The sequence below is a fragment of the Cetorhinus maximus genome, chromosome 16 (assembly GCF_964194155.1).
Source record: "Cetorhinus maximus chromosome 16, sCetMax3.hap1.1, whole genome shotgun sequence".
Lineage (NCBI taxonomy): Eukaryota > Metazoa > Chordata > Chondrichthyes > Lamniformes > Cetorhinidae > Cetorhinus > Cetorhinus maximus.
Window position 1 is genome coordinate 88,782,942 of NC_135894.1, and position 19,696 is coordinate 88,802,637.

The window sequence follows — 19,696 nt, forward strand, 5'->3', positions numbered from 1 at the left end:
AGTTTTTCTATCAACCTGCTCTGCAAAAAACATATTATTAAATAAACCCAAAATCAACTTTGGTACTGACAAAACAATATTAGGCCTGTTGCACACTTCACCCTTTACTGAAAGATTCTGAATAAAATAAATCATAATTCAGTAAAAATAATACCACCAGTGGGAATGAGTGACAGCTTTGCCAGATTCAATTTAAGGTGAATATTAGTAAAATTACATGAGAGTACACTGCCATGATTACCTTTAGACAGACATTCAGAGGTACAGACAAAGGATTGGATCCTACCATGATTGTCTTGATATAAACATACACAATGGTCATTCTAATGTTCTCTGCTTAGGAGTAAATTGGTAGAGCGGGTGATTGACCCTCCCAGATTATCATAGAAGCATGAAGTTAAAGGAAATTATCTCTATACTTACACAAATAGAGAGACACGTTAGACACAGACCCTCACCCCTCCTATTATACACATTTTACACAAACCCTGTACACACACACACACATACATTTTACTCATGGACTAAAAATTCATATATTTATTCATGCAGAAACTCACATACAGACACACACACGCACACACACTCAAACACACATGTGCACGTCCCCACACAAGTTCACCCATTCCGCAAACGCAGCCTTACATCTTCCTTACCAAACATGCAGGCTCATTCCCTCCCACACCATAGACTCAGGTGGAAGATAGGCTTGGGCTTGTTGTAAGGGATTGCTTGGTGTCTCACTAAGAGTCTGGAGGCTCATGTGGTTGAAAATTATGTGTTTATTGGTAACACAGAACTATTTACATCTCCAACGGATAGCCCTGACTAAGTACTATCTCCATGCTGGCTTCTGCTAGACTATTACTGTACTCAGTCCACTGTCATGGGACTCCCTACATCATAGGGTATGCAGCACCCTTCTCCAATCCCACATTAACTCTTGCTATGCCAAACACCCTTACACTGCGACTCCATCAAATCTTTACCCAGCATATTTATAGTACAATCTTTCTTTACGTGCCTCTCCTTCTCCCCCGCTCTTCCCCTCACCCCCCCGGGAACCCACCCCACCTCAAGTCTCTGACTTTATAAATTCAGACGCTCTGGAGGCTTGAAAATTCTTCCAGATCTCGTTCTGGTCATATTTGGAGGAGTGGTAGGCTTAGTTGCTTTGGACAAACTTTGTCGGTTTGGAGTTTCTGACTTTCGGGCACTTAGTTGTCTCCATCTGATTCACTTTTCGCGCTCCTTGGAGTTGAATTTTTCCTTATCGGCAGCCTGTTTGCTTTGTTCAGGCACTCTGGGTTTGTCCCATTCTTTCTGAAGGTAACATTCACTCCATTTATTGATAGAATGGACTTGAGTTTTCTTTTTCCATGGGGTCTCCCATGATCTTCCTAGAAGTTGACATTCCAAAAATGGAATCCTCATTTCCACTTGTTCTACAACTTCACCCAAATATCTGTTTACTCACTTACTTCCCAATTCTTTTTCGAGCTTATGAATCTTTTCATTTAGCTCAGCAACTACTCTGGTGAGTCTCTGAAGAGTCACACGGACTCAAAACTCTGCTTAACTCTGCTTCTCTCTCCACGGATGCTGCCAGACCTGCTGAGTTTTTCTCGCATTTCCTGTTTTTATTTCAGATTTCTAGCATCTGCAGTATTTTGCTTTCAACAACTCCGGTAAGTTCAGTTGTCTTTGTTTCAGAGTTATCTGCAGAATCCTTATACAAGCTTAAAAACTTCACCTGGGCACCTTTCAGAATCTCCCCTCGGTGATCGCTGACCGCTCCTTAGACTCATTCAGTTCACTCGTTAGATCTTCATTCTGTTTCTTAGAATTTTCCTTTTCTGCTTTTAGAGTCTGAATTTGCTCTTCCATACTGCGCATTTCTTTTTTCACGTACTTCAGATTGGATAAAAGTTCGAGAATTTAATCAGTTTTGGTTGTTAATTCTGCATTCAACCAACTGTTCTAATTCACAGGCAATTCCTTCTCCTGTTCCAGGCATTTTTCACAATAATTGAAAGAGACTCCTGATACTTGAAGCTAATCAAGTTCTGATTGAAGACCTAACATTGAAAGTTTATCATTTCGGCATTTTCAGTCCTCTTTCAGGTGTTCTACTTCCTGTGAGTGTCACTCCAGTATTCTCATCAGGTCTCGTTTTCATTAGCAAACTCATTTTTCTTTGGTGAATGTTGGTTTCTCTGCACTGAACAGTTTTTCCTTAGCACGAGATTGAAAGCAAAATACTGCGGATGCTGGAAATCTAGAACAAAAACAAAAATACCTGGAAAAACTCAGCAGGCCTGACAGCATCTGCGGAGAGGAATACAGTTGGCGTTTTGAGTCCGTATGACCCTTCATCAGAACTAAGACATATAGAAATGAGATGAAATATAAGCTGGTAGAAGGGCTGGGACAAGAGAGCTCGATAGGGGGCCAATGATAGGTGGAGGCTAAGAATAGACTGCCAAAGATGTCATAGACATAAGGACAAAGGGGTGTTGACGGTGGTGATATTATCTGAAGGATATGCTAATGGGGACATTAAGGGTAGCAAGCAGGACAAGCTAGTGGCAGATGGCCCTAGTGGGGGTGGGGTGGGGGGAAGGGATTGAAATGGGCTAAAAGGTGGAGATGAAACAATAGATCCAAATAAATTTAAAAATAGGAGGGAAAAGAAAAAAATAATATATAGTTGTAAAAAAGTTATAAATTATTGGAAAAAGGGGGATCGGAAAGGGGATGGGGATGGAAGAGAGAGTTCATGATCTGAAATTGTTGAACTCAATATTAAGTCCAGAAGACTGTAAAGTGCCTAGTTGGAAGATGAGGTGCTGTTCCTCCAGTTTGCGTTGAGCTTCACTGGAATATTGCAGCAGGCCAAGGACGGACATATGGGCATGAGAGCAGGGTGGAGTGTTGAAATGGCAAGCGACAGGGAGGTCTGGGTCATGCTTGCGGACAGACCGAAGATGTTCCACAAAGCGGTCACCCAGTCTGCGTTTGGTCTCTCCAATGTAAAGGAGTCAATGCAAACTGGAGGAACAGCACCTCATCTTCCGACTAGGCACTTTACAGTCTTCTGGACTGAATATTGAGTTCAACAATTTCAGATCATGAATTCTCTCCTCCATCCCCACCCCCTTTCCGATCCCCCTTTTTCCAGTAATTTATAACTTTTTTACAACTATATATATTTTTTTCCTTTCCCTCCTATTTTAAAATTTATTTCGATCTATTGTTTCATCTCCACCTTTTAGCTCATTTCGATCCCTTCCCCCCACCCCCACTAGGGCCATCTGCCACTAGCTTGCCCTGCTTGCTTCCCTTAATGTCCCCATTAGCACATCCTTTAACTAATATTACCACCATCAACACCCCTTTGTCCTTTTGTCTATGACATCTTTGGCAGTCTCTCCTTGGCCTCCACCTATCACTGGCCCTCTATCCAGCTCTACCTGTCCAACCTCCCTCTACCAGCTTATATTTCATCTCATTTCTATATGTCTTAGTTCTGATGAAGAGTCATACGGACTCGAAACGTTAACTGTGTTCCTCTCCGCAGATGCTGTCAGACCTGCTGAGTTTTTCCAGGTATTTTTGTTTTCCCTAGCACAGCCTGATTGTTCTGTGCTACCTTCCAGCTCACATTCTACAATTTTACTTCTGCTAAGTGGTTCTGAGACTCTTCACGCTTCTTAATGGCCAGAATTTTTGGGTTGGCGAGCGGGGGCGGGGCCCGCTCGCCGGTGTGTAAAATGACGCGCGGTGATGTCGGGCGTGCGTCCCGATGTCAGCGCGCGTCATTCAGATCTTCAGTTCAGCGGGCGCGCACCGGAGTTGGCTGCACGCCTGCTGATCTGTCAAAGGCCTATTAAGGCCATTTAAATATCAATTAAAGGAATTAACGGAGCTGCCCGCCCAACCTTAAGGTTGGCGGGGGGCAGGCAAAGAGCCCAGGCAGCCTTCGCATTTTTCATAAAACCTCATCCATGGGCGGGATGAGGTTTCATGAAGTGTTTATAAGTTGAATGAAAGGCTTTTTTTAAAGTCCATTGATATGTCCCGGCTCATGTGACACTGTCACATGAGGGGACGTCTTAAAAAAACTTTTTTTTCTTTCTTAAAATTTTTGAAAATCAAACTAATCTCCCTCAGGCAGTCCTGTGCCGACTCTCCCTCCTTCCCCTGCCCGCACAGGGAGCGCTCAGCGCTTCCGGGTGCGCGTCACACTGGGCGGGCCTTAATTGGCCCACCCACGCAAAATGGCGGCGCGCAGCCGATCGCTGCTCGCCCGCGCTCACTCCCGCCCAACCCCACCCCCCCACAACGGGGAGAAAATTCTCCCCCATGTGAACTTTGACTTTCGATTGGCTATGCTGCAGATGTGGCAGAGAACTCTTTCTCTGACTGTCGCGTTGGAGACGTAAGTTATCTACTTTTTTTAGTTCCTGTACACAAGAATTCTTCACCTTCTCCTTTTCCTCCTGCAGTTCCAAAACTCTGCTGTTCAGTGATGTTTTCACTCTCTCAAACAGTAGTAGTAAACATGAGGACCAATGGGACAGGTTTTCTTTAGCTTAACAAAGAAAGAGGTTAGCGTCAATTTATTATTATTAGCTTTCTTGTAACTGTATTTCCTCTTTTGATGCCTGGATGTCTAATTGGGGCTTGGCATTTTCCTCCTGGAATATTGAACATCGCTCAGTCTTCTCTGCCAACTGGTTCTTCAGTTCTTCAGAGTGACATTAAAATCATTTTGCTTCTCTTCGTAATTTTCCAGAGGTACAAACTTTGACCCGAGGGATCCTTGGAGCATGTTAAAATCATTCGGGAGGTTTCCCTTTTCCTTGCAAAGCTCAATTGTTTCCTCTTGAATTTCCTTGTAATTTAACAGCGTCTCCTTGACTTTGTTCTGCTCTTCCTCCATTCTGCTCTTCAAGGCCGTCTTCATTTCTCCATGCTGCTGACGGGTTACGTACTCCTTTTGCATTTGATCTTGAAGGACAATCAGCTGTTCTTTCAATTGTTGATCTTCTTGTTCAGCTCTCACCATCTCACTCTGTGTATTGCTTTAGTTTATCATGGGTTTTCAAAGCTACATACTCTGCTTGAATCTTGTGTTTCAAGTCTTCCAATTCACCTTTTGAGATGAACATTTCCTGATCTTATTTCTGTCTTTGCTTTATCTGCCTGCAGCTTGGAACACCCTAAGGCTTTGCCTTCAAGCACTGCCACCTGTTGTTGCAGTTTGGGTAATGTGTCGGCCTTTTCAAAAAGATCTATGTTTAAGCTTTCTGGCTGATTCTCAGCCTTCTCTTTCCTCTGCAGTAAACTCTTCAGCTCATGCAGTTCCTTTCGCTGACACGGTCTGGCATCATCGTGTGGTTTGCTTGGGTATTGTCTTTTGCCCTATTGTTGCTTTATTGGGGGTGTCCCATCATCCTTTTAAGCTCCACCATTCAAAGCTGGCCGAGGATTCATCAATGCCTTGCATTCAGATTTACTACATCAGCAAGTTCACCAAATGAGTACAGTAATTTATTAACCTGGACTTCTTCTGATTTCCTATTTAATCCTGATGTCTTGTGGTAACTTAAAAATCTTTTTTTGCCAAAGTCCCCAATTCTGTGCCTGGTCAACCCAAATTGATCTGGAAGGGTTTATTTGTCTTTTTAGCACAGGTGGTACAGCTTTAAATGTTGTTGCACTATTAAAGATGGCACTGCAGGAACCCTTTTTTTTCACTTCTTACCCCGCGTTTCAGGTTTTGGCAGGCTCCTGCGGTGATCATGGACCCAATCTCAAAGGGATCAATTTTCTGCAGCTATTCTTTAAACCAAAAGTTTGGGCCCTTTGGAACATTTTCAGAGTGTTTTCACCCAATTAACAGGGATTCCCGACTTTGGCTGAGTTTTTTAAAATGGATCTGATGGAATGGTGCTGACTCTGAACACAGGCTGGCTGCGGCGAGTAATGGAATGGACTGCTCTGATGGATTAATGGCCTGAAGACTTTTAAAGGTGAGTTTGGCCTTGGTACTGAAATCTTGCTCACCCTTGCTAGGCCCTTTGACTCTATAATCGATGCAGATTCACAACAGACCTCCATGTGCTCTGCTGACGTCCTTTAGCTGCACAGTGGATTTTCCTTCTGCACTTCAGCCTCCATGTCTGCAATGGAGCTTTCTTTTTAGGTGATCTCGACTTCTGTCTAGGGTTCAGGTGCACTCCAGTCAGGTCAGGATACCGTTCCTTTAGTTTTTCAAGCTTCTGGGGCCTTTCGCCAAATTCTCTGGGATTCTGGATTCTTTCATTTCCAGCCACCATGCTGTCAGGTTTTTGTCTGGTGTCTCACTAAGAGGTCTGGAGGCTTGTGTGGTTTAACATTAAGGGCAGAATTTTGCTCTTGGCGTGTGGGATCGGTGGGGGTGGGTGGGAAGCCGACCGCCGCCAATGATCGACAGCGCACCGCGATTTCACGCTGGTGGGCCAATTAAGGCACGGCCAGTGTAATACGCGAGCGGCTGCGCAGTGGGGAGGGCGGCGAGCAGGCCTAGCGCCAACTTCGCGCATGCGCACGGGAGAGCGCTGAATAACCTCGCACAGAGCTGCGTCAGAGAAATGAAGAGTCTATTGGAAAGATTATTAAACAACAGAAAAAGTTAATGAAACATGTCCCCTCGTGTGGCTCTGTCACAGGAGCAGGGACATGTTTTTAATTGAAAATTAAAAGTTTTCATTTTATTTGCATTTGGTTTTGGAAACCTCATCCCGCCCGTGGATGAGGTTTCCAAAAAAATGCAAAGGCCGCTTGGCCTTTACTCCTGCCCGTCAACCGTTAGGTTGAACGGTCAGTGAAAAATTAAGCACAGTTGATAACTTAATAGTTTTTGTTTGGTGCGCACCCGCCAACTGAACTATTGCACAGCTGTGCGTTGACACGGGACGCTCGGTCAACGTCATTGTGCATCATTTCACGTTCAGTCGGGTTGGGCGTGTACCCACCTGCCAAGGTAAAAATCCTGCCCTAAATGTTTATTGGTAACACATAACTAAATATATCTCCAACGGATAGCCCTGACTAGGTACTATCTCCAAGCTGGCTTCTGCTAGACTACTACTGTACTTAGTCTATAATCATGTGACTCTACATCATGGGTGGTACTGTTCTCCAGTCCCATGTTAACCCTTGCTATGGCGAACACCCTTATACTACAGGGTTTAGGAGTTGTATTTAAATAGATGTTCATATATTTTGCTATATCAAACGTTATACGATGTAATAGAAAAAATGAAGCATAGATAGAGGGTGAGCTATACAAAGGAAATGGAAAGAAAAGGGGGTCAGACAAAGTGACCAATTTAAATCTAGAAAAATAAATCAAAATATTTGGCTGCTGCCTTCATCTGGAACATATTCCAATATATAATCCACGTATCAGTAAATCTACATGCATAAAATGTGTATAATCTTAATGCTGCACTCACATAACAGGAAAAAGTAGATCCTATTACTTTCAGTAACAACCATCTTGGAGTTTATAAGGTGGTTGCAATCATTTTTAGGTTTTATTCTCAATTATCAATATCAGTGCTTTTCCACAAATGCCCCCAATGTTGTTCTCAATTGCTCCTAAGTGAAGTACAGCATGACGTATACACAGAGTGAAGATTCTTGCACTCGACTTCAGAACTGACTTTAATCCCAACTCTAGAGAAGTGCCTGCTGAGGTGAAAGAGCACATAATAACTCACAAGGCGACCCAGTATCATGTACTGTGATGCAAGGGTAGTGGGTGACCTCCTAGTATCTCCACTCAGATGAAAGGGCGTGTGGCATCCAGTCCCACTTATTGAGGAGAAACAATCTTTCCCTGGATAAATTAAACATTTATTATTCTTGCAGTACGATGGTCTATCCACTATATCTGTAAGTCCTTCAACAGGATAATGAAAGTCCACAACCAAAGGGGTAATGGTTTCAGCTAACAAAGGGAAGGGAGCTTTTGCTGACAAAATTCACACACCTTGTCCCAAGTTATAAATACGTTGTTAATAAAGGATTGACTTTAAAGCAGTTTCTTTAGAGCACATTTATAAATAATACAAAACCAAAAGGCCTGCACAACATCGCTATACGTAGTGAGGAGAGAAACTCTGAACCCAGTCTGTGCAAGGCAATAGTAAGAAGTCCTCAGACTTTTCCATTCTTATCAAAGAGTAATGGTTACATTCAAATTAATTTACCTTCCAAGTCACTTTGATACACTGAGAAGACAGAGATTCCAGTACAACATCGATGGGTGGGCCATCAGGGGCTAAAGAGAGAGTTTTAAATATAAATTTGATAAGTATCAGCTACATTGAATTAACACCTGGGCAAATTGGTCTTCATTTCCTTTCTTACCGGCATGTGTACACACCCCACACACTTCACCCCACCTACCAACCAAAGTACACACAGATAACCGTTGCACAAAAATATACTACACATTAGGAGCTTCCTATGCCTACTTACCCTGGCTGGCACTAAATAGAACAATGTGGTTCTCAGGCTCTGGTAAAAGCATGTTCCTGCACTCTGCTTATTCCTCTCACTAAAGCAGCGAGGAACAGAAGGACACAAGGAAACAAAGCCCAAGGACATAGCTTCAATGATCAACAGTTGAACACCAGATTATTGGTCTAACAAGTTTATCAACTCAGCCTCAACTGTCTAGACAGGATTTTCTGGCCTTCATGGGCATGGGGCAGATTTGCTGGACCAGTTGGTCTCTTCCTGTCAGTCATTTGCATGCAATTGTAAAGGCCCTGTGAACTCCTTACATGCCTTCTGAGATGTGACAGAGGACCATGGGTTGTTGGCATCTGACACTTCTTTCTGTCAATAAGACAGAGTAGTCACATGCCATTCGCACAGCTGATTGATCATTAGACCGTAAACGCATCTGCTTATACATTTTTTGCCAGTGACATTATTGGATACCGTAAGGGTAAATATTATGCTTGGGATTTTTAGATCTGAGCAATTTGAAAGCCTTAACACACCCTTCCTTAAAATGATGAATTAAAAACAACACAAGGTTGAAACACCAACACCAATTGCCAGGGTTATGGAGACAGTAGGATAAATTCACAGGTCACACGCTTCCAATGAGGTGCTACAGCCAAGGGGAGCATAGGTAACATTTCAGGCTACAACACTGCAGTGTTGATTCTTTAACATGTATGCCCTTCAAGCAAAATTCCCTCCTTGGAGTGCAAGATTGATCTATTTGCGACTTGAAAGAGGAGGCTGCCAAATGTAGAACATGCACAGTTCACTTGAAAGTAACAGGGATTCTGCCAAAAAAACAGCAAGGAATTGTGTTCAAGGAGGGTTTGAAATGAAAGGACTAAAGGCACCAGAGAAGACAAAATAAACCAATTAACTTGATGAAGGATTAAGGAAAATGTCTGAGTAATTTTGGGTACAGGGATAAAAAGGACAACAATGGGAAGCAATTTGAAAAGTGTGTTTGCATTAAGTTAATATCCTAATGAAGGCGTCACACGAAGGAACATCAGTGAGTTCTTCACTCTCTGGAGCTTTCTTCTTAATCCCTGTACTCAACTCGTGGGAAGATGTGAAGGAACAAATTTGCAAGGGAAATACAGAGAGGTGCAAGATTGTACTGTCCCATAGTGGAACTGTCTTCGCTACATTTCTTCTTACTCTTTCATGATGTGGGGCATCACTGGCGAGGCCAGCATTTTGTTGCCCATCCCTAATTTCCCCTGAACTGAGTGGCTTGCTAGGCCATTTCGGAGTCAAGCACATTGCTGTGGGTCTGGAGTCACAAATAGGCCAGGCAAAGTAAGGACAGCAGATTGCCTTCCCTAAAGTACATTAGTGAACCAGGTGGTTTTTGACAATAATGACAGTTCATGGTCACCATCACTGAGACTAGCTTTTCAGTTCCAGTTCTTTTTTGTTAATTAACTAATTGAATTCAAATTCCACGGCTGCTGTGGTGAGACTTGAACCCATGTCCCCAAGTCATTAGCCTGGGCCTCTGGATTACTGGTCCAGTGACACTACCACTACACTGCCATCATCCCAAGCTCATCTACACTATAAAAATCCTTCCTAATTTTAAAGACCTCTGCCAGGTCAACTTCTCTTTTCCGGGGAAAAAAATATCTCCAGCGTCTTTAATCTTTCCTGACTGCTAATTACAACTTCTCAGATCTGGTACCATCCTTGAGGATCTTCACTTTACATCTTCTCAAATGCTTCTATACTCTGTTTACAACAGGGAGGCCAGAATATCGATGTTGCTCACCATCCGCTTTCTCTACAAGAAGTGATCTGGAAAATTTACTAAGTTCAAGGTGATATATTAATCTGGTATCAATAAAAGTGACCAAGAGGCTGTCATTTTGTTGTTAAAAACCCAACAAATGTCCTTTAGCCAGTATGTCCATATGTGACTCCATGAAGCCCCACACCAACATGACTGAATCTTAACTGCCCTCTGAAGTGGCCTAGCAAGCTCCTCCATGGGATCAAGTCACTACAATGATAAAACTATTGTGGGAGCACCTTTACCTACTACAGTGGATTCAAGAAAGCAGCTCGCCACCGCCTTCTCAAGGGTGACCAGGGAGGAGCAACACATGCCAGTCCGGCCAGTAATGCCCACATCTTTAAAATGTACGAAATAAGTAAATGCAAATTGTTGTTGAATAGGAAAAATGCATTTTGCTTTAGATAGCTCGCCCACATCCAAAGAAACAGAGAGATAAAGCAAAGTGAAGGATGTCAAATGTTCTTTTTTTGTGCGGTTATAGTTCTTCCACCCTCGGCCCACTACCCTCCAACCCCTGGAAAAGAATAATACTTTCACAAAAGTAGTGCTGTCAGCCTGAAGTAAACTGTCCCAAGGTCAGACCCAATGGCGAGGCTAAATGTTTTTTGTTCAATCTGGTGATGGAAGCAGGATCAAAAAGTCTCACAATCCCCTACGACTGAGGAAAGTTATCAGCTACAAAATCCTCCTTCTTTCGGTGCTCTGTAGATCAATCAGTGAAGAGGCCTTATAGTTCACAGCATGATGTCAGTGCACAGCCTTTTCAGTATGATTAGATTCCTCTTCAATCACTTTGATAAGGTTCAATCAGATTGATACATGGGGTTTCACTGCGCCATTACTGATTGATTAGAGCAACACTCTCACTCCAATGAATAGGCAAGACACACACAAACACACAATCAATCTGATGCCCAATATGGAGCTCTGACCTGGGAACATCAGGAACATTATGCTGACAGATCAGCCCTGTGGTATAATTAGATGTTTCTGAAGTAAAGTAATAGATGCTACCACCCGTGTGGAGTGGGGATGAGGAGAGAGGGGTAGAATGTACAGGAATCCTGAGAGTAAACTTTAGCAAAAGGTTGCGACATGTCTAATGACATTGCTAGCTTCACAAAATGTAGGGACAGCGCACAATTAACAGGGCCGGAGTGATCACCTGGACTGGTTTTGATCAGCTTAGGAGGTCAGAGAGGAAATTGCAAGATTATTTTTTTCCCTCATTGTCATGGGATTTTTAGCTGTTTACTTGGAGATAAAAAGCCAGAGATGGCCTGAGCTGTTCGACCCTCGACCTTTGACCTTTTACCTGCTTCATCTGTGGTGATGGTGAGCTCGTTGCTGGCCTCGCTCTTCCCAATGCGATTTTTGGCGTACATGCGGATGTTGTAGGTGGAAGATGGGTGCAGGTCAATGATTGTGGCCTGGTTTAACTGAGGCGAGACATCTTTCGTCCTTTGCACTGCCTCCCAGGAATCTGCAGGACATAGAAAGCATTCCTCTTTGACAAGTTTATAAAAGACATAAAAAGTTTTATGATGAACGTATCCAGTGGGGCAGAGGCCAATTCTATTGATAGTTTCATTTTACGCCCATGCACAATTTCACACTCCGTTAAAGCCAACAGGCACCCTGCCCAAATCAATCCCATTACTAATGGGTGGCTTAGGTTAAGATCAGGGCTTATGTTTTTTACCAGGCCAAGGATAGCACAGAAGAAAACTCCCTCAACATTGTCCATGCTAATCTGTTATCCCCCAACTTTGGGGGCTCCTTGTATCGCACCCGCGCGAATGTTTCTCAGGTGGCCTCAGCAAGATTATTAATCTGCTCCAAACGACTGTTCGTACAGTGCTGCACACTCACACCCACCCCAAGCTCATTTTACACCGAATCTTTGTAGGTAGTAAAAAGACACTTGCCCAACCAGTCTGGGGTGAACTTGAACTTAAGTTCCAGATGTGTCAAGACAGGGACCAAACTCAACACTTTGCCCAGTGTGGGTGAGTTGTTTTCATAACTATGGTGAAACAACAAGTCTCTTCTGAAAAACGATCTCTCTTCAACAACCGTTGAATGTCCGGTGACGCATTTTAATGTTGGGAGAGTCAGGGAAGTGGTCGCAAGTTAGCAATCAATCAAAACGGGGAACAGAGCTGTTAAGTGCTGCGGTAGGGTGCCATATGAGGGGAAGCTGATTTAGGGGGAGGAATACATTTAACGGTCCTGATTTTCCTCCCAGCAGTGAAGGGACAAGCTTTCACCATTCATCTCATGTACAGATGCCTAGAAACATTTCAGAGGCTTGTCAGCGAAGATTTCAACTAATTGTGTGCCTGCTCCATCGCAGTACTACAAGAGGTGGGGGGGGGGCTCTGTGAGCAGGACAAGCAGCAGGGAGGCTCTTCAACCAATCCGATCGAAGGATCCTCACTGAGACACGCAGACTGCAAACCAGGAAGTAAAAAATATGTATATAAATTACGTTTAAATCGTTGTACGGGGAGCAAAATATAGATTGGGAAACACGAGTGGGTTTGAGCAAAAAAGATGAGAGAAAAACAGAAATGTTAAAATTATTTTTTAAAAATCTGCAACATTATTATTTTTTTCATGAAGAATTGAGACTCCACACTTTTAAAATTATTTTTCAAGGGCCAGAGACGTTGTTCAGCAGCACTTGTCACTCACCTACCCCTGAATGCATCAGCCCTGTCATTTTCAGCCATTTTTAGTGTGGGACTAGTGATAATTGTCCAAGGTTCACGCCAATCCCAGTGATTTCAGTGCTGGGTCTATCATCGGGGCCTAAAACATTGTACCCTATAGAGGAGCAGGGTATCTCTGACATCAGTTCCTGGGTTTCCACATTTAGCTGCACATGTAGAAATACCAGAAGTTGCTGTCAGATTTATCCTATCATAACACTGAGCGCTGTTAGCCTCCACATTAAGTCTACACCAAAATTTGGGCCAATATCAAGGGGGGAAACCAACTAGGAAAAACCATCTGCCATTAAGAGTGTTCCAATTAACCAGCGCATAAAATGACTTTTGCACAAACTGCAGGAAGGATGTCATTTTATAATGACTGTGTGATACCTGAATTGCTAAACATCGCTTCTGAAGGCAGCTAACACACAACTTCTGTTCCATTAGCCCCTGGGTTTTATAATATTCATAAGGTTAATGTAACTGACACCAAGTATTTACAGCCTCAGGGCATTAAAAGCCTAAAAAAAAACCCGCTGAATAATCAATGACACCAGGTACTTTCAGAGGGAAAGTTATACAAATATGAGCAATAAAGTGACAGATTTAAAAGAATGAAATGAGATGACCAATGCTACATCTTTGCCTCCCTCAGATTACAAAAAGCTATCCTTCTTGATGTACAGTGCTGACAATTAGAAACGCCTTCTTCAATGTGCATTTGAAAATTTACATTATTTCTAATTCATTGAAGGTTATTTCCCCTAATTAGAGGCCTAACAGGGTAACAGGCCTAGTTAGAGGCCTAACAGGGTAACAGGCCTAATTAGAGGCCTAACAGGCTAACAGGCCTAATTAGAGGCCTAACAGGGTAACAGGCCTAATTAGAGGCCTAACAGGGGAATCAGCCTCCGTCTCCACGGTTTCCAACTCGGGTTGGACATACTCCTCGAGGTTACCACATGGCCTCTTGTTTCCAACTGCCCTGCATCCAAATTCACGCCATCACGGGGATCCAGCAGGCAGACCCTGACACCACAGGGCCTTCCCATGCCAAGTGGACAGTCAACAGACTCTCTTGGGCAACAAACCTGCTCCCAGGAAGTGCGTCAGTCATTGAAACCTTTTCAGGAGTCAACGTGCCTTAATTTTAATATTGTTTTTATTTTTAACCAATACAAGTTGGGTTTCTCAGGCCTCGGGAAACCAACAGGTAAAAGGAGATGGTGAGCACTGGATCCATAATGTAAGTCTTTATAGAACTGCTTGTGGGCCAGAAGGAGCAGAAGCATTCCCTCTGGGCCCAACAAGTTTAACCTGCATACCCCCATGCAACCTATCTGCTCCCCCCACCAATCACCCTACCCTCGGTGAAGGGATCCTGTCCCTTGACCACCACTTTGTTCCACACGCGATTTTGTCCTGCCTTTCAAGTAGACCTGTCCACCCTGACAGCGATCTCTCCTGATGACTGCACTTAAGCCATGATCTTCTGCTGCAGGCTTTTAAGCCCAACAGGCAGCAAGTCACTCAGGTTGGTTGTCCAGCTGTAAACCTTGAGAAATAAATCTGAAAGGTTTAAAAAACTTTTAAGAACTGAGGGATATTCAGAAAAGATTTCTGTATTACCTGGTTTTCTGTCCATAACTCCTCATCACCCCGCTTCCGAATGCACAGTCCCTTGAATGGCAGGGCCTTTCTTACCTAATTGGATGTTTCTTGGGTGCCAAATGACCTTTTATCTGGCTGCAATGTTTTTATAACTAACAAACACAACTGTTTCCTTGTGCAATTTTTCTCCAGGGTTGTTTACCATAGGACAACAATGAGGGTTCGAAACCCCATCAGTCCCACTGCAGCCCAACAGGCCTGAATCTCAGCCATTTTGTCAAACCAAGGTAGGACATACACAGTAAATGGTAGGGCACTGAGGAGTGCGGAGAAACAAAGGGATCTGGGAGTTCAGATACATAATTCCCTGAAAGTGGCGTCACAGGTAGACAAGGTTGTAAAGAAAGCTTTTGGCATACTGGCCTTCATAAATCAAAGTATTGAGTATAGGAGTTGGGATGTTATGGTGAGGTTGTATAAGACATTGGTGAGGCCAACTTTGGAGTATTGTGTGCAGCTCTGGTCGCCTAACTGCAGGAAGGATATCAGTAAGATTGAGAGAGTGCAGAGAAGATTTACTAGGATGTTGCCGGGTCTTAAGGAGTTGAGTTACAGGGAAAGATTAAACAGGTTAGGACTTTATTCCTTGGAGCGTAGAAGAATGAGGGGAGATTTGATAGAAGTTTACAAAATTATGAGGGGTATAGACAGAGTAAATGCGAGTAGGCTCTTTCCACTTAGATTAGGAGAGTTAAACACGAGAGGACATGGCTTTAGGGTGAAAGGGGAAAGGTTTAGGGGGAACATTAGGGGGAACTTCTTCACTCAGAGAGTGGTGAGAGTGTGGAACGAGCTACCATCTGACGTGGTAAATGCGGGCTCACTCTTAAGTTTTAAGAATAAATTGGATAGGTACATGGATGGGAGAGGTCTGGAGGGTTATGGACTAGGTGCAGGTCAATGGGATTAGCGGAATAATATTTCGGCACTGACTAGAAGGGCCGAATGGCCTGTTTTCTGTGCTGTAGTGTTCTATGGTTCTATGGTTCTAATGATGTCAGGGCATCAGAGTGAGCTCAACAACTTTCATCTTCGCTGGGAAGCTAATGGAAGGGCAAAATCACAAATGCAGCAGCTGTCCTCTCAAAGGCAAATCTACCAAGTACGTTGGCACTCCTCAAGCAGAGGTAGCTTCGCTGCCTCAGACACGTTCGCAGGGTGGAAAATGGTCGCATATGAAGGATTTTCTGTCTGGCGAGGTAGCCGGGGCCAGGAGACCAGTAAGATACTCAAAGCTCTCCTTCAGAAATGCTTTCAGGCATGTAATGAAAGCACTAAACATCAATTTGTGAACTTGGGAGACACAAGCTAACGACAGAGTAAAATGGCAACATCTCCAGCGTGCATCACCATGACAACCAGTGGCTTCGCAACACCAAGAACCCCCACAATGACACCTGGGGCAGAATTTTATGGGGGTCCCGTAAAGTTCCCCCGGTGGCCTTCCTGTTGCCCTCCTGCCCGCCCAGAAACCCCGCCCCCCCCACCATAAATCCTGCCCCGAAAACCATTTCATATGGGGCACTTGTGGCAGAACCCGCTTCTCACGCCAGCACTAAAAGTGTACCATATGAAGCTACTCCATCCCCAATGGGTTTGATTTGCTGCATGTCCATTATCTCACACAGATGGAAGGATGCCGAAGATGATGCGAGATGATGACACGAGGTGACGTGTGCTGTGTCAGACTATTAGATATTAAAATGAATAATGCTCCTGTATGTTACAGGAAGAAAAACTCTGATAACTGGAAGAGTGGCAGAGCCATCAGCACCTGAAAGGTGATATGGCTTAACGTTTGAAAGAAAGGCTTATGGCAAATTGTGAACTCTAGTTAAGGATTTTTATCGAAAGCGTTAACTTGCTCAACTTCACTTGCCGGTAAACCTGCCGGGTATGTCCAATACTTCCTCTTATTCTATGATGTTTACTGCAGTTGGGCAGGGTGTGAAGGAGGAGGTGAAGTCTGGATCTTACTGGCAAAATAACAGCACGTTAACAACGTACGCCTGTTATAATGTGCAAGTCGCTGAATGCAGAAGTTATGCAGCGAGCCACCAATCTTCAGAACTCACCTCTTTTCTTTACTGAGAACATAATGACTAGAAACCCTTTCCTAGGCCCTATAGACTGCTGGGGCAGTTAACTTGGCTACAGCGAAAACCCCAATCCCTCCCTCCCTGTCTAATCCTGCTACTTTCCTACAAGTTACAATTTAACTCATTCCTTTGAGCGGGGAAGAGGGTGGCCCACCAGAAGGCAACGGGTCTTTTCTCAAACATGCAGATAGGTCTCTGATAATGTCATCAAGACCGGGCTGCAATTTTAACCCAAGGCCTGTGCAGGGAAGTCATCAGTCTGGTGGCAAGTGTAGTCCGGCTGAACGATGCCCAGAAAGGTGAATTTATTATTATTTTTTCCTTGTGGCCTGTGCTTCTCCAGCCTCTACAAAGAAACCATGGGCCTGCCCTGTCTTTCTGTCTTTCCCTTCATCCAACCCCTGACCGTCATGCTCTTCCAACCGCAGTCCTAACTCCTTACCTGAGCGCTGAAGACGTCTGCACGAATGGTTCTTTTGGGATGCCAAGCGTGGGCCCTCTGCCTCCCAAAACTCCTCTCTCACCTGCCGGCCATTTGACATCTTGCGCCGAGAGGCTGAAGAGGCCCTACAGGTAAGACCGGGAACCAAAACCTCCTGAGGCCTAATGTTGTAGAGGTCAGAGGAATTTTTCCCTTCCTTGCTTCCCCCCGTCACCCGACAACTCCTCCCTGGGGGTTAACATTGGTCCTTTAGTTTCGGGAACTCACCTGACTTGTTCTTGCATTCAATGTCAAAGCCAGTGATGGGACTGTTCCCATCAAAGCCCATGCTCCACCTCAAGGCAATGCTTCGAGCTCTCACTTCCCGGATCTCGATCTCAGGAGGATCTGGGGGTTCTGCAACATGACAGGCAGAAACAGTTCAGAAAAAAAATGAAGTGTACCCATACTAAATGTTTCACAGCAAATTTTGATTTGTTAAGCTGTATCTAAAATGTAATCCCTGTGAAAACTCTTCAAACCTTTATTAGAAATGCACATTTAGTGTTTCGCAAAGTGTTTATATCTCAACTGCAAGTAGATGAGAATATTTTTTTTCCCACCTAAACACTGAAAAGACCAATTGTCTTCATCCCCCACCATAACCTCCCTTTGCTCATCAACCATTCTAACCTCCTTTCAGACTGTTCATAATCTCGACATCTTATTTAACCCTGAGATGAGTTTCTGACCTTATATCCTCACCATCACCTAGACCACCTACTTCCAATTCCATAATTCCACTTGTCTCCAGCCCTGCCCCAGCCCATCTGCTGTTGAAATCCCTATCAATACCTTTGATCCCTCTAGACTCAACTACCCCAAAGCTGTTAGCCTCCCATCTTGCACCCTTCAGGAGCTCAAATCCATCCAAGTCTCTGCTACCCCAATATGATCTCACACCAAGATTCGTGCACCCGTCACCTCACTGGCTTGCATTAGCCTCTAATCCAGCAGTGCCTTTTAAAATTCTCATTCTTGTTTTCAAATCCCTCCTTGGCCTTGCCCCTTCCTATCTCTGTAATCTCCTCCAGCCCTACAACCATCGAGATATCTGCACTTTTTTCAGCTCTGGTCTTTTGCTCCCCCCTCCCCACCCCCCCCACCTGCCCCCCCGCCACCATTGGAAATGCTGTCTTCAGCCACCCAGGCCATGTGCTCGGAGATTCCCAAAACTGCCCAGCTCTTCATCTCTCTCCCTCCTGCTTTAATATGCACTTTAAAACCTCCCTCCTTAACCAGACTTTCATTCACCTGTCCTGACATCTCCTTGATTTGCTCAGCATCAATTTTTAATTGATTACATACTTAGGCACATTTAATAAAATCATAGAATGGTTACAGCACAAGAAGGAGGACATTCGGCTCATCCTGTCCATGCTGGCTCTCTCCAACAGCAACCCAGCCTGCCCCACTCCCTCTCCTTTTCCCCATTGCCCTGAGCAATTTATCCTCTGATAATGATTCAATACCCCTTTGAAAGTCATGATTGAATCGGTCTCCATCACACTTTCAGGCAGTGCATTCCAGACCTGAACCACTTTTACATTAAAGGCTCAGTATAAAGGAAAGCTGGGGTTGTTGCACTGCTGAGTCCTGCTGTTTACTGCTTTATACCAGTGAGTAAGCCTGAGAATGGCTGAATACTGCTATAGGCTGCTGAGTAACCATGGATATTGCTGAGTAACCTTGGAAACCTTGGACATTGATGTATAACCTTGGTAACCGTTGGTACTGATAAGCCGTCTTCTTCTCCTTGATTTCCCTGCCCAAGGGCAAGTCCTTGGTGCTTATTTGCATAACCACAGCAAAATGCTGTAATTTTTTTAAATACGTGTAGCCTAAGGTGACAGGACCCGGGTCTACCTCAGCCAGGCCATTTGCTGTTGGCATTAATCTGATTCACACCCTCGCTGTCTAGTCAACTGAGTTAACTGCCCCTCACCCCCCCGCCCACACTGCTGAGTAACCTTTGGTATTATAGGGCAGGATTTTCCAGCCCCCGCCCACCACCGGGATTGTCCGGTCCCACCGAAAGTTAACGGACTTTTGGCTGGACCACCGAATGTCCCGTGGCGGGTCCCACCACGATGGGGCTGGAAAATCCCGGCCCATAGAGCTACCGGGGTATTGCTGAATAACAATGTAAGTTGCTGAGTAATTCTTGGCAATGTATGTAGCAGTACATAGGAGGAATACTCAGCTGTGTTAGCTGTCAGGTGTGGCTCACTTGGAAGCACTCTCAAAGGCAGAAGGCTGTGGGTTCCAGTCCCACTCCAGGTCACAAGGGTGTGCTGCACTGTTAGAGATGCTGTTTATCGGATGTGACCAGGTTACCCTAGAAGAGTATCAAATCTTT

At 44.3% G+C, this 19,696-nt stretch overlaps 1 protein-coding gene across 5 annotated transcripts in view; it reads right to left on the reverse strand.

The window, feature by feature from the left end:
• Nucleotides 1-19,696, reverse strand: part of LOC144691807 (cell adhesion molecule DSCAM) — a 545,084-nt gene that overhangs the window by 119,533 nt on the left and 405,855 nt on the right. For all 5 annotated transcript variants that reach the window (XM_078560312.1, XM_078560308.1, XM_078560310.1 and 2 more), the window contains exons 13-15: nt 17,566-17,694; nt 11,685-11,852; nt 8,265-8,335 (exon numbers count right to left, since the gene is read on the reverse strand). In XM_078560312.1, the coding sequence (XP_078416438.1) occupies nt 8,265-8,335; nt 11,685-11,852; nt 17,566-17,694 (368 nt within the window). The remainder of the gene's footprint in view (nt 1-8,264; nt 8,336-11,684; nt 11,853-17,565; nt 17,695-19,696) is intronic.